Here is a 15,034-nt window from a genome sequence, read left to right as displayed (position 1 = left end):
TTCAATGCAGAGAGGTCTGTTAACACATAGTGAGTGAGAAAGGTGACTGGAAAGGAAAAACTCAATGCATCATGGGAATCCCCGGCAGCCTACGTCTATTGCAGCATAACTAAGGGAGGATTCAGGGTCACCTGGTCCAGCCCTAACTATATGCTTTAGCAAAAAGGAAAGTTTGAAGCCTAATCTTGAAAGTAGAGATATCACTCTAAAAACTATTGTTTAAGCTCAACAAAAAAAATGAACGCAACAGTTTCCATTACTCTTTTTGAGTTATGATAACTTATGTTGAAATTAGATTGAACCAACAAACTATATTGAGTTACGGGAATTAAATTATCCTCCATAATCAAAGGTGATTTTAATTACCATTTAGGTAATATTTGGTAGCTTAAAAACATATTTTTAAGTTGTTTACTCATAAAAATTATGTTCCTCCAATTACTTTTTCCACATTATTTGAAATGATTTTTAAATGTTATGTAATTAATTACAGCAATTACAAAAACAATTTTTTAAAGTTCATTATTTAAAATATTAAGTTGCTGATTTTCATCATTATTATCATCATTTTAGCTTTCTCTCATTTTTTTATTGTAATAGCTTTTAAGAAAGGAATTCATTCAACATTTTTTTTATCAAATAACTTTTTTATTTTTTAACAGTAGGCATTTCAACACTTTGTACTTAAAAAGTGAAAATAAACCAGAAATTTAGATTTATACCATCACAGCCAAGTTATAGAATATGCCTTTATGTATTTAACACCACAGAAACAAATGTGTTCAATTGGTAAAAAATCTACTTAGAAAACATTTTGTTGCAGTAATACTTCCATGCAAGTGTTCAGTAAATGTTAACTTTCAATGCCTACCAAACTTTACAAGATCTTGCATCTTTCTATGACACAATGCAGCAAACACCTTTAAGATCAATTTTACACATACAGGATTCAAAACAGTTAACAATCTTTGAAACAGAGTCAACATCTTTAACATAATGATGGTTCCATCAAGGTCAAGGAACAGCTTCTGAACAACTTCAAAAGTATATTTCAGATCCTTGCATTAGCTCAGATTGAGAGCATATATTATGCCCATGAGCAAAACACAGCACCTTGGGAAATTCTGGCCCTCCATGATTTTTGTTTCCTCCACCACAATGGTTGCAGTCTTATGGTTAGATCCAGGGGTGTACCGGTCACTGATGATGGCAGTTTTCATCACCTGCCTTAAGTTCTTCGGTGTCCTTGTAAAGCAAATTTTTAAAAAAAATAGGTTAGTGAATTATAGATTAGACTTTTATACTTACTGAATCTTAATGAATTCAGATGATCAATGGAAAACACACACACACACACACACACACACGCACACACACACACACACACACACACAAAATGCTGGATTACTTACACCAAACTCCATGAACAGGCCCTCGTCCTTCTCTCCAAGGAAAGTGATAAGGCAGCAGATGGCTACTTCTCTGTGTGTTTCGATTGTATTGTGCTATTTAAGAAAAAATAAAGTATGCGTATAAACTACATGGGTGACTGCCAACAAAGTGCATTTCAAAGATACCCAAAGTCTAAAGAGTTGTCCTACCTCAAGAAGCATGTCCTTGATCTGCCTGATTCTCACTCCTTTAGCTCCTCCCCTTGATAAAATGACATCCATCAGTTTTGGGGTGCAATGGTCAAGTGTAGCCATTCAAGGCTTACAGTGGTTATTCTCTTGAACGCCTCCTTTATCTGTCGACCACACAAACACAAGAATTAAGCCTTGCAGACTATTAGCTATACTGCATTAATGAATGCTGTAATACATTATTTAAAGAGGATAGAAGTGATCTAAGGCTACCCCAAATTTTGAGGGAACAAAAACAATCTTGGTGAAGACAAGGGAGACTTCCCCACCATAACCGTGGTGTAATCTCTAATGTTTTAGCAACCCTGTTTTTGCAGAGGTTTCGAATTTACACATTGTTCACTCCCAGCCCATTTTGTAAAAAATGTGTCCCAACTTAACAAAGCACTAATGACCCTCGATTATCACACTATACTAACTGCTTACATAAAGTCTTGATGTTAAGTAGATTCACATAGCCTATGTCAGAATAATGCTATTGGAATGACATTAACAATATTTCACACAATCTGATTTTTTTTTAAAAACAAAACAAAGATACAGTTGTGGTCAAAGGTTTACATACACTTGTAAAGAATATAATATAATGGCTCTACCGAGTGTCCTGTTATTTCTAAAACTCTGATTTTTCTCTGATAGAGTGATTGGAACAGATACTTCTTTGTCACAAAAAACATTCATGAAGTTTGGTTCTTTTATGACTTTATTATGGGTTAACAGAAAAAAGTGATCACATCTGCTGGGTCAAAAATATACATACAGCAGTGCTAATATTTGGTTACATGTCCTTTAGCCATTTTCACTTCAATTAGGCGCTTTTGGTAGCCATCTACAAGCTTCTGGCAAGCTTCTGGTTGAATCTTTGACCACTCCTCTTGACAGAATTGGTGCAGTTCAGTTAAATTTGATGGCTTTCTGACATGGACTTGTTTCTTCAGCATTGTCCACATGTTTTCAATGGGGTTTAAGTCAGGACTTTGGGAAGGCCATTCTAAAACCTTTATTCTAGCCTGACTTAGCCATTCCTTTACCACTTTTGATGTCTGTTTGGGGTCATTGTCCTGTTGGAATACCCAACTGCGCCCAAGACCCAACCTTCGTGCTGATGATTTTAGTTTATGTTGAAGAATGTGAAGGTAATCCTCCTTCTTCATTGTCCCATTTACTCTCTGTAAATGCTATGGTTCTTCAGCTATTACAAATGGTTCTTTAAAGAACAAAAGTTTCTTCATCCTTAGCTATCTAAGTTTGATGGTGTAAATGGCATAAATATTTAGGTAGGGGTACGGGGGGGGGGGGCACACACACACACACCCCTAACCCCGCAAACCCATTATGAATATGGTGAGTTAACAAACAGTAGACACAATACACACATTCAAATACTGTACTTTAGTTTTAAATTTTAATAAGGTATTACTATTTTCTACTCCAAGGCATTACTTTTGAGATTATTATATATTTTTGAAAATATAGCAAAGATAACAATCAGAATAACTGTGTACTGTTTGTGTCTCATGATGATCTCAGCACCAAACTGAGTGGCCTGACTGTGAATCTGGGCCGTCAGCGTCTAAGACAGTGACACAGATCATCATCCATCCAAACTACAACTCTGATACCAATGACAACGACATCTGCCTCCTGCAGCTCTCCTCACCGGTGGCTTTCACCAACTACGTTTCTCCCGTCTGCCTGGCAGCTTCAAGCAGCACCTTCTACAGCGGTGTTAACAGCTGGGTCACCGGCTGGGCCGATATAGGGAGTGGAGGTCATAAAGACATCTGACTGTTTCAGAGAAATTTGACTATAATGCAGGAAACAAGTGTGCTGTCTCAGAAATATTTAGAGCAATAAAATGTTTCCATGAGGTTAAATCTGTCGAGAGTTCAAAACAAGAAAGAATCATTATGTGAATTAACCAGTCTGGAAGTACTGAATCTGCACCGAGTCACAAAGATCCCTGGTTGAAAGAAAGTATACTTTCTGTGTAGCTGACACTGCCCCCAAGTGGTATTAGACAGTACTACATGTTGACGTCCATCTAATGTCTGTGTGAAGTTACGTTTATTTTTTTAGCACGTTTAAAACCAGCAGCTGTTGTGCTTCTTCTAAAACAATGAGGTGAAGTGAGGTCATTACACTACACAAGTTAACCAGGCGACTGTGTTCTGCAGGGAGCTATAAACCCAGCAGACAAACACATGTCTCCATCTTTGCACACATGACTGCACTTTACATTTGGTGGAGCCATCATTTTGCTTGAAGGTGCATTTAATCACTCACATCATTTATTACAAACTGATATATTTATTTTACCCCTTCAGTGTCCCTTCCTTCTCTACAAAACCTCATGGAGGTGGAGGTTCCTGTTGTAGGAAACAGACAGTGTAACTGTGACTATGGAGTGGGAAACATCACTGACAACATGATCTGTGCCGGGCTACATACAGGAGGAAAGGACTCCTGTCAGGTGATCGCTGTTTCCTGTGTTTGGCACATTTTCACCTTCTACAGTTTCCTCTCCTCAGCTTTGCTCTCAAAGGAGGATTCAGGAGGTCCAACGGTGAGCAAGCAGAACGGTCGCTGGATTCAGGCGGGAATCGTCAGTTTTGGGGAAGGTTGTGCTGAGCCGAATTTTCCAGGAGTCTACACCAGAGTATCCCAGTACCAGACCTGGATCAACAGCCGGATTTCCTCCAACCAGCTGGGCTTCATGACGTTCACGTCCACTGGGACCAACAGTGACCTCAATGTCACCTGCCCGAATAGCAGCGAGGGTCGTCCTGCTCACTCCTTCATCTTTGTCTTCTTCCATCTCCTCAGCCTCGCCTTTTGTCTCTGCTGACCAGCAGGGGGCTCCTCTGGATGCAAACAGCAGTCAGATCACTTATTGCTTATTCACACACAGCCACTGTGTGCAAACTCAGCTGTAACTTTAGAGAGAGATAAAACAGGTTTTTTTTAATTCAACAAAGTGCCACAAACACCCTGACTGAAGGCTCACCTTTAACTGTGTTATGATTTGGATTCAACTTTATTGTCCTTACACATGTATAAACACAGGGTAACGAAATACAGTTTGCATCTAATCAGAAGTGCAAGAGCAGTAAGTGCAATAGGAGCAGATTATATACAGATAAGGGTAGCATAAAAGGTGGGAATAGCTGTGAACACATTACGTACAAATAAGTCAAGTATACAGATGTTTATGTTACTGTACAGAGAGCAAAGATACAGATATACACAGATGTTCTGTTTATACATATGCACAGATATACAGATGATCTGTATTGCTGTACAGATGGGCAGATATACAGGTGTACTATGAACAAATATACAGATGTGCTACATATATACAGATGTAGCAGTGTGAGGTAAACAGATCTACAGTAGTGGAAGCGTAGCGCTCTGAACAGACTATAATAGTGAACAGTGTACGCACTTTAACAGAGACCATACTATGTGTCACGGGATGGACTGGACAGGTTTAACCAGTGTTTTTAATCATCTTGCTTGGGTTGCTGTGTTTCATCATTTTTGATCTTTTGATAACATACAGTGTTTTTTATGGTTTTATTGCATGTTTGTATAGAGATTGACAGACCACGTGACTTTCGCACATTGCATGTTGGGTACTCGTGGCAAAACAATCAAAGCAATGCATCAAACGCAAGCATTTGCTGCACCGCAAAACGTTCATTCTCCGGTTCCAATACCTTCTTGCTTTTTCTTTGCCCCCCAAAAAAGGAATGTACAAAACGAAGGAGAACAATGCCGGACCGTACAAAGACAGACTTGATGAAAAGTCAAAGAAAAGATACGAGGAAAAAATCAAAGGAGTGAAAGGGTCAGACCCGTACGAGCGCACAGAGTGGACAAAACATGTGCTGCCCAACTTTCACCACGCTCAGATTTATAATCATACGGTTCTTGGAGTGAGCGCATACACTCATGAAGTTTAGTAACTTCAGGTCACTGCAACAAGCCCAGGTACAGTTTACCGACGGATGGGTGCAGGACCTTGAAATGCACCGAACGAAAGACCATCGTACGAACAATGTGTTCATCCATCTCTCTGCATTCAATTATTAGTTATTATTAATCTCCGACTCTCTTCCACAGCCTGTCTTCGTCTGTCTTCCTCCCCTCATTCACAGCAGATGGCCCCGCCCCTCCCTGAGCCCGCTTCTCCCAGGGGTTTCTTCCTATTAAAAGGGAGTTTTTCCTTCCTACTTTCTCCAAGTACTAGCTGAAAGGGGGTCATGTGATTGTTGGGGATTCTCTGTAATATTGTAGGGTTTATGTCTTACAATAATAAGTGTTGTTACTCACTGGTAGATCCAGTTTGGTGTCAGACATGGAAGCATTGTTCCAGGAAACAAATATTTATGTGAATGTTTCCTGGAGTACAGCATCTATTACATAATGTTACCATTAGATTTAGATTTAGATAGAACTTTATTAATCCCTCGGGTGGGTTCCTCTGGGAAATTCGATTTCCAAAAAAGCACAGCACCGACAGAAGTTACAGAGTTACAGAATATTATATATATATATATAATACACACACACACATATATAAATACAGAGACAAATATAAATAAAATATACAAAGGGGATAAATAGAATAAATAGGAATAAAAATAAAAATACAAGTGAATTGCACATTTCAAGTATTGAGTCTATTGCACTGTTGACTATTTACAAAAGTATTGCACAAGGTATTGTACAGTGAGGTGAAGAGGCACTACAGCTTAGTTGTTCCCCCCTCCTTTGTCCTCCTGTTTCCCCTCCCTCTCCCCTCCAGAGAGGAGTTAAACAGTCTGATGGCGTGTGGGACAAAGGAGTTTTTAAGTCTGTTAGTTCTTGTCTTTGGGAGAAGCAACCTGTCACTGAACAGACTCTTCTGGTTGTTAATGGCCGTGTGCAGAGGATGCCCAGCATTGTCCATAATGTCCATCAGTTTCTTTAATGTCCTTTTCTCTGCCACTGTCACCAGAGTGTCCAGCATTACAGTGTTTCATGAGAACCAGTGTCCAAAACAACCCCGCGCGCACACACACACACACACACGCACACACACACACGCACACACACACACGCACACACACGCACACACGCACACACACACACACACACACACACACGCACACACACACACGCACACACACGCACACACACGCACACACACGCACACACACACACGCACACACACACACACACACACACACACACACGCACACACACACACACACACACACACACACACACACAGAGCTACTTTTTGTACAATGCTTAGTCTTTTGCACTGTTGTGAGTCTGCATCGTTCTGTCGTAGCACCACAGTCTTGGAGGAACGTTGTCTCCTTTCACTGTGTACTGTACCTCTGCACATGGCTGCAATGACAATAAAGCCACCTGACTTGGAGCAGGAAACATGTGGGCACTGTTCTGAATACATAAGATGAAGGTGTGATGAATGCAAACGCCTCACATTAATCTTGGTTGACGACTTCTGTGGTTCCCTCACAGGTGTCAGATTTCAACAGTGTTATAGTTCACCACAAGGTGGGTCCAGTGAGTAAGCTGCCAGTACGCCCTGTACTGAGATCAGAGTGAAACTGTCAAATCTGAAGCCCTGATCGTTTTTAATGAGTAAGAATTTCACTGAAAGTGTAAAAATGCATCAGCTGATAGACAGCAGACTTTATCTGCCTTCATTCAGATCAAACCACAAATCATGGCCGAGCTGACCGAGCAAGCCCAAAAGTGTGTGCTGTGTTAAGGTCAGGGAGGAGGGTGGGTGAGACTTGAGCTCCATTTATAGAGAGAGAAAGAGTCCATGTGAGCTCACACATGTGCCACCACATACTGCCGGCACAGTGGGACGAACATCGTGAGAGTTTGAACGTTCTCCTGTCGGGAAGAGGAGGAGCAGAGCAGAAGTGTGAAACAGATCAACTGCAGGTGGAGAGCAGCTTGTAAAGTAAGTCATTCTAAGGTGTGTTTTCACCTCACGCTGCCACGTGCAGTGGAGGTCGTGCTTGATGAATGTGGACCACGTCTTTGTTTGTAACTATTAATATTGTTCAGTCGTTCCCACGTGTCCTCTCTGTGTCCGCATTTTAAAACTGCTGACAGTAAAGAGATTTTTGTTGGCCAATCAGAAAGGTCTTTGAAACATGAAAGCAGGCTAACAGCATTAAAAGAAACATAGTGATCAGAAACATCACATCGAGTGGAGACCACAGTGGACACAGCACCAAGTTACTCATTCATTTCCAAAAGCATGGCAGTTATTTAATGCTGGGCTCGTCTTACTGACCACTCAAGGTCCTTTAAGTACCACGCTAACCAGTGTACAAGCTAGAGTACTTCACAGGCACACTGGGACCATGCAAACCCCACGCAGACAGGCTGCCAGGAATCGTCTTCATGTGAGGAAACAATTCAAACAACGCACCACCGTTCTGCCACGTCACATCTAGTTAGCTTATTTTTGCTCTTTTCCAGTCACGCAGTCTAATTCTTGCACATTAAAGTAGCTCTGCAGGTCATCATCTGTCTGAAAAATGCTGTTTTAGCCCTTCGTCTCTTTTAAGGACCCCTTTCTTCTGATTGGCTGCCCCTCAAAAACATAAGGTTTGAACAGCAGTGTGCTAATATGACCACATCAGGGATATGCCCACACTGTGACTTCATAAAGATCTGATCTCTTATTTGCAGATGTTGACACATGGACAGACCTACATCATTACTGGCACTGTTGTCAGGGTTAACGTTAGTCCCAGGGTCAGTCTCTATGAAGTTAAAGTCAGCGTAATGCCCTCTAACGTGATGACACCCGATAGCTCCTACTGTGGGTCATATGAGGTCAAACTCCTCCTCCTTCCTACCCCCTCAATAATTCCTTTTGTGACAGCTCTAAGGTGAAGCTCCACCTGCTTTTTTAAAATAATAACATAAATATAGTGACCCTCAAACAGGAAAGCATCCTCGCACGTCCTCACTACCACGTGGAACTGACCACCACCAACAGCTCGCACACTGCAGAACTCCCAGTTTGTTTAGTGCTTGATGTTTCAGGCCCACGTGCTCGTCATCACCTGTCACAGGTCACAGGACCATGACCAACAGCAGGAATAACCAATGAAAACAACATCTTATGAAGCACAAACAGCTGAGAAAGCTACAAGTAATACACATCGCCTTGACATGAGGAAAAAAGACAAAAGGAAATAAGAGTAATTAAATGCAGTCACTGGTGGTGGTCACGTGACCTATATTTAAGCTAGCGCTGTCCTGTGTTTCATTGGCTGATGAAGAGCACAAACTGCAGCTCTGCAGTGTGAAAGGAGTTTATTGTTTCCACACTGACGATGGTGCACAGGAGTCCAGATGGAGGCGGGACGACTTGTAACTAGTGACTGACTCATAATCAAGATTCCTCACGGTTTAAAAAGGTAACACGACAAGACTTCACCAAACAAAGGGCGATGTCGCGCCAAGTCGCGCTGGGTGTCTCACATTCAGCTGTAATTCATGCAAAGCTACTCTTATAGCTTTGCATGAATCAAGTCCAACAAAGAGCATTGCAAGAACTCCACAAGTTTAGGTTCATGTATATGTAACAGATGTGTTCCTGCGTTGTGTCTGACACTGACAAAGAAACGTAAAACAAACAAAGACCTCCAAGTAAATAACTTGCCCACTTGTAATCTATTACATATAGACTCTGGGTTAATGACTTGTTTTGCCAGAGAAGTTGATTTAAGCAGTGATCTGAAAAAGTCCAGTGCTGTGTTTGGGGACACTGTGCAGGAGAGACAGGGAATCACACTCACGTCTTCCCTGTATCTCCAGCCGTCATGGCTCCCAGCTTGTCACAGGCATACAGGAGGAGGTGGTGGATGGCCATCACAGCCATCGTAGAGAACCTGCTGTTCTCTGCTGTGCTGCTGGGCTGGGCCTCGCTGCTCATCATGCTGAAGAAGGAAGGCTTCTATTCTCACCTTTGCCCTGGTAAGACCGCTGTAAAATGACGTCTGTTTCATTAAAAGAAACAATGCACTGCAGGAATCATCCACAAGCAGGCGCCTCTTTCACTTTAGCCTTGCAGTATTTAACCTTGCTAGAAATGAGGATATTGTGGCACGAGGTGCTTTCGGTAGCTGAAGCAGTTTCTCGGGGTCTTTATTTGGTCGTCCTGATTTGCTTCTTCTATGACCCGTCCCAGGAAACGAGACTGCGGACACGAATGCGACTTTCATGCAGGGCAACGATTGGAAGAGTTGTGTGGAACAAGAGGAGATACTGAATCTCGGCTTCACCATCGGATCCTTCCTCTTGAGCGCAGCCACATTACCCCTGGGGATCTTGATGGACAAATATGGGCCACGACCACTGAGACTCATTGGCAGGTATGACAGCTAAATGAACCAATCAAAGACACTTTAAACTTTAGTTCATGTTCTGAGTGAAAAGGTTTGAGGGCTGATTGCATCATCACGTGTGAGTTTAACTGTTGGGCTGAGCAGCTTGGCAGGGATGCCTGATTTAGTGTCAAATAGAGTGAAATGTGAGGTACTCAGACGTCTGTGTCTTTATGTATTTCAGTTCATGTTTCGCAGCCTCCTGCGCCATAATAGCTGCTGCTGCGTATGACCCTGAAGGTGAGGAAACACGTCAGCACACACAAAGGCAAACTCTAGCAGAGACATATTTGTAGTTTTAGTATGCCACCCTCCCTCCTCATTATGATATAACACTGCCACATGTTTACAACGTCCACCTCTGGTCAGGGAAAGTAGACAGGAAGTGACACTTGGTTTCATCACAGCTGAAGGTATTTCTCGTTTGGTCCATCAGTCCTGTCGGGCCTCATCTTCCTGGCTGTGTCCTTGAATGGTTTTGGAGGAATCTGCCTGACCTTCACTTCACTCACAGTACGATTTCCACTCACACACGCACACACACACACACAGACACACAGACACACTCATACACACACACTCACTCACACACACTCATACACACACACTCATACACACACAGATACACACACAGATACACACACACTCATACACACACACTCACTCACACACAGATACACACACAGATACACACACACTCATACACACACACACAGATACACACACAGACACACTCACACACACGCACTCATACACACAGACACACTCACACACACACACTCATACACACACACTCACACACACAGACACACACACTCACACACACACAGATACACACACAGACACACACACACTCATACACACAGACACACACACTCACACACACTCATACACACAGACACACACACTCACACACACACAGATACACACACAGACACACACACACTCATACACACAGACACACACACTCACACACACTCATACACACAGACACACACACTCACACACACTCATACACACAGACACACACACTCACACTGCCTTTTCTGGCATTTCAAACCTCTGGGGATGAGTAAGTTACCATCAGTGACAACCAAACACGACCTTTCGGGGGAACTAATTTGACGTTCAGTTTGTGTCACGTGCCTCTCAGTGTTGTTCACAGTGTTGTTCACAGTGTTGTGAGTGGACATACTGTACAAAGAGTGATGCAGTCGCTGTGCTGGTCTGTGTGGTAGAGAGAGAGATGAGTATGAACGCACAGCTGCTGATTTCACAGAACACAAACATAAGGCTTTGTGTTTATGTTGATGTGTTGATGAAGTGCCTTGCATCTGCATTCTATCTTGCAACCACCAGATGGCGATAGCTGCGACTGCAGAAGTCTATGGTAAATGGCATATTCAGTTTTTTGCAGCCGGAATGGAGGCACCAGAAACATTTATCACGAGGGGTCAATCGAGTTAAAGTCAGTTATAACAAGTTCACTCAGCAGTGATGGGAAGCAGAGACTTGCACATGGAACAAAGTTCGCAGTATGATGCAATATATACACTGCTGGGCATCAGACTGCCCCATATCCCTACGTTTCCATCTGCCCCAGGTCCAAACTCCAACCACCTGTCCACACAGTCAGATGCAGAACATACTTAGAGTGTGTGTGTTTTCAAGAACTTGTTCTAAATTCAGCAGCAGTCCTTCAACCAATCACAAAGCTGGCTGGTCAACACACCCTCCCACGCCCCTGTCAGCCCCTCACTCCATTGGTCTCTCTCCTACAGACCTAAAATAACATGAGCCTGAGTGGGTGTGTGTAGGTGAGTGTATTGTTTGTTAAGGGTTCAGGTCAGGTGGGGCAACAAGCCGATATCTTAGGGTTAAAAACAGTGTCTAAGTGAATGTTCCAAGTGTGCCCATATGGAAAAGAAATCGTAAAAACATATATGATTTACTCATGAAAGTGGCCACTTTCATGAGTAAATCATATATGTTTTTAGTAAGTATACAAAACATACAAGTTTCATTATATAATTTTTTAAGGGATCTTATATGTGTTTTCACTCTTGTATGCTTTTCATACAAGTTTCATACAAGAGAGATAATAACTTTATAAGATTTATATATATCTTTTCCATATGGGTAATGCTGGCTGAAGTTATTGAGACACAATGGTGTGTGTGTGTGTGTGGGGGGGGGGGGGGGGGGGGGGGGGGGGGGCTCTTACATAAGTACCTGATATATATAGTCAGTAACACTTGTTTAGCTTTGATAAAGCTGCCGTATAATAACTGGTTCCCAGCTCTTCCAGCATCCACATGTCAAAGTGTCCTGTCCACAAATCCAGTGATGATGTGAGCGAGTTAGAAACAGTCAGAAACAGTCAGAAACAGCACCAGAAGACATGAAGTAACGTGCCGGGTGGCTTGCAGTAAAACACTTTGAGTGCTCAGCCAGAATAGAAAAGGAATAAATCAGACATGAAACCAAGTGTGTGCTAGTTTATGTAAAACTGAATATTCAGCAGAAATTTAAGAAACCAGCCGGCCACGATCCAGAGTGGCTGCAGCATGTTACTGTGAAACAACAATGACTCTTTTTGCATTTTCATTTTATAGATAGATAGATATGTATACCATACCATACATATACTGTATATACATATGCATATGCATCAATATTAACATTCTTGTCTAGTTATCGGATTTATGTAGCTACGGGCTTGTGCTTCATGTTAATTTGCAATGAATTAACACAAAAAGACCCACTGGTGTCATTCTGTGGAACTGACCTGCAGCTGGTGTTGTGATATTTGTGGTTGGAACTTCATGCTTATGCTTTATAAGCTGTGTGTGCACAGAGGCAACACAGCGATGGAAAAGAGGGGAGGGCTGATAAGAATGGAGAGCCAAGGCAAACCTACAACATGGGAACATTACTCTGGGAAGGCATGACTTCAGCTGAACCTGAGGCTGTAGACAGACAAATAAAACCCAGTGATATTTACACTGGGGCAAATGAGGGCAATGTACAAACAAAGAAACTGACGGCCTGTTGCATGCTATAGCTGAATTCTCCGATATTATCGGTTTCATTTCATTTCATTTATGTAAACAAAGAGTGTTTCTCATGACACCTTCAGCGTGAACACTTGTGACACCATAGTTACAACCCCAATTCAAAAAAGAAGTTAAGACGCAACGTAAATAAAAACAGAACTCAATGGTTTGTAACTCTGACAAAGCCATGTTTTGTTTCCACAGTATAACATAAAAATGATTTTAAATATTTAAACTGAGACATTGTATCATTTGATTTTAAAAAAATGGCTTGTTTTGATTAATGGGAGCAACAAAAGGCCAAAAAGGTAAACGATACTAAAAAGAAACAGTTAGAGGAAAACACGGTGACTGTACTGCTCTCTCTATGTGTTGAACTCCCTGAGCGTGAACAGCCAGCCAAACTCAAGAGCCAGGGAGGTGAGCGTACTTGCTCCTCGAACATAGTGTTGAACTGACATCATTGAACTGGAGTGAAACTAGAAACACATAAAACTAAACTCTTAATGATTGTCATACAATCAGCAGGTAAGTGTATTTAGCCACTAACATAGGAGACTTCAAGATAAGCATCCTGTAGATATACAATCTGATATTAATACAAAGAACAATAAGCAGGTAGTGGGCAAGTGTACACTTGTATCATTAGCTCAGAAGCTACGACCTACAACTACTGCACTTCAAGGAAGGTACAAAATAATGTCTCAAACACCCCATTACTAATTGTCTAATATACAAAGAACTGACTGAACTTACTTTTGCTTTCTGAAGGAGTATTTTGGATTCAACTCAAAATATTTCAAAGGTGTAGCCATGCTTTCCCCACTGTTCCTGTCTATGCACATGTCAAAATAAAAGCTTCACAAATTTCTGATGTATAACAATAGAAATACAATTTCCTCTTATTTGTCTCATTAGCATGTGAACATAGTCAAAACAGAACAGTGACTCGTCAGGTTAACTGACCACAGGTCAGTAACAGAAGTGAAAAATAGATAAATAACCCCGCATCTAGAAACTGTTCAGATATCTCAGAATAATGTCCGTCAGTGTGAAACTGTGAAGACTGTGTCATCGTAAACTGTACGTGATAGCAAAGGATTCTGAGAATGTGGAGAAACCTCCGAGCACAACCATCGAACCTGGAACTGATGGATGTGTGTGCGTTAAGAACAGGCACGATGGTGCCGTTGAATCAGGGACTGGGCTCAGAAACACCTCCAGTAGTGATGGTCTGTGAACACAAGTGCAGCTTCTGTTGTTCTTCAAATGAAGGTGTGTGAGAAATGAAGGTGTGTTATTCATATCTGTGATACAAATATGTAACACACACAGCAGCTGCTTATGACCACTGCTGCTACAACAGTGTAAGTGTAAAGATCAGAGCAGGACAGCGCTGATCCACAGGAAACGACACGAGCAGAGCCTTTGAGACAAAACAGAGACGCTTCTTCTTCATACTGTCATAGTCAATATACACCACGTTCCAAATTATTATGCAAATAGTGTTTAAGTGTTATAAAGATTAAATAAGTTGTTTTTCAATTAAACCCGTGGATGGGATTGTGTCTCAGGACTCTTTGTATCACTGAAATCAATCTCGGACACCTGTGATCAGTTGTTTGCAAGGTGAGCCCAATTAAAGGAAAAACTACTAAAGGAGGATGTTCCACATTATTAAGCAGGCCTCCATTTTCAAGCAATTTAGGAAGGAAAAATGATCTCTGCTGAAAAGCGTGAAATAGTTGACCGCCTTGGACACGTAATGAAAACCTCAGATATTTCACGAAAATTTACGTGTGATCACCATAATGTTAAGAGATTTGTGGCTGAGTCAGAGCACACATGGGTTCGTGCAGATAAAGGCACAATGATGAAGGTTTCTGCCAGAGAGCAGCTG

The 15,034-nt window shown here is 41.7% G+C and overlaps 2 protein-coding genes across 2 annotated transcripts in view; both read left to right on the top strand.

Moving 5' to 3' along the window:
* The first annotated feature begins 2,978 nt into the window (after window positions 1-2,978).
* LOC101463566 (tryptase-like) lies at window positions 2,979-4,491 on the top strand. The gene is made up of 4 exons (XM_014407265.3): window positions 2,979-2,987; window positions 3,174-3,414; window positions 3,971-4,116; window positions 4,189-4,491. Exons 1-4 carry the CDS (start codon window positions 2,979-2,981, stop codon window positions 4,489-4,491), a joined length of 699 nt encoding a protein of 232 aa, XP_014262751.3.
* A 3,012-nt stretch (window positions 4,492-7,503) lies between these two features.
* slc43a1b (solute carrier family 43 member 1b) overlaps window positions 7,504-15,034 on the top strand; it is a 30,142-nt gene continuing 22,611 nt past the window's right edge. The window contains exons 1-5 of the mRNA XM_014407288.4: window positions 7,504-7,632; window positions 9,510-9,668; window positions 9,883-10,066; window positions 10,263-10,318; window positions 10,515-10,591. Of these exons, the coding sequence (XP_014262774.1) occupies window positions 9,515-9,668; window positions 9,883-10,066; window positions 10,263-10,318; window positions 10,515-10,591 (471 nt within the window). The 5' untranslated portion in view covers window positions 7,504-7,632; window positions 9,510-9,514. The remainder of the gene's footprint in view (window positions 7,633-9,509; window positions 9,669-9,882; window positions 10,067-10,262; window positions 10,319-10,514; window positions 10,592-15,034) is intronic.

Source organism: Maylandia zebra, linkage group LG6 (assembly GCF_041146795.1).
Source record: "Maylandia zebra isolate NMK-2024a linkage group LG6, Mzebra_GT3a, whole genome shotgun sequence".
Lineage (NCBI taxonomy): Eukaryota > Metazoa > Chordata > Actinopteri > Cichliformes > Cichlidae > Maylandia > Maylandia zebra.
This window is presented reverse-complemented; position numbering and strand designations above follow the sequence as displayed.

Excerpts from the sequence above, each read along its gene's own strand:
- LOC101463566 (XM_014407265.3), top strand. Across the intron at positions 3,415-3,970 it reads GGCCGATATAGGGAGTGGAG|TGTCCCTTCCTTCTCTACAA; the intron begins GTCATAAAGACA and ends TTACCCCTTCAG. Across the intron at positions 4,117-4,188 it reads GAGGAAAGGACTCCTGTCAG|GAGGATTCAGGAGGTCCAAC; the intron begins GTGATCGCTGTT and ends TTGCTCTCAAAG.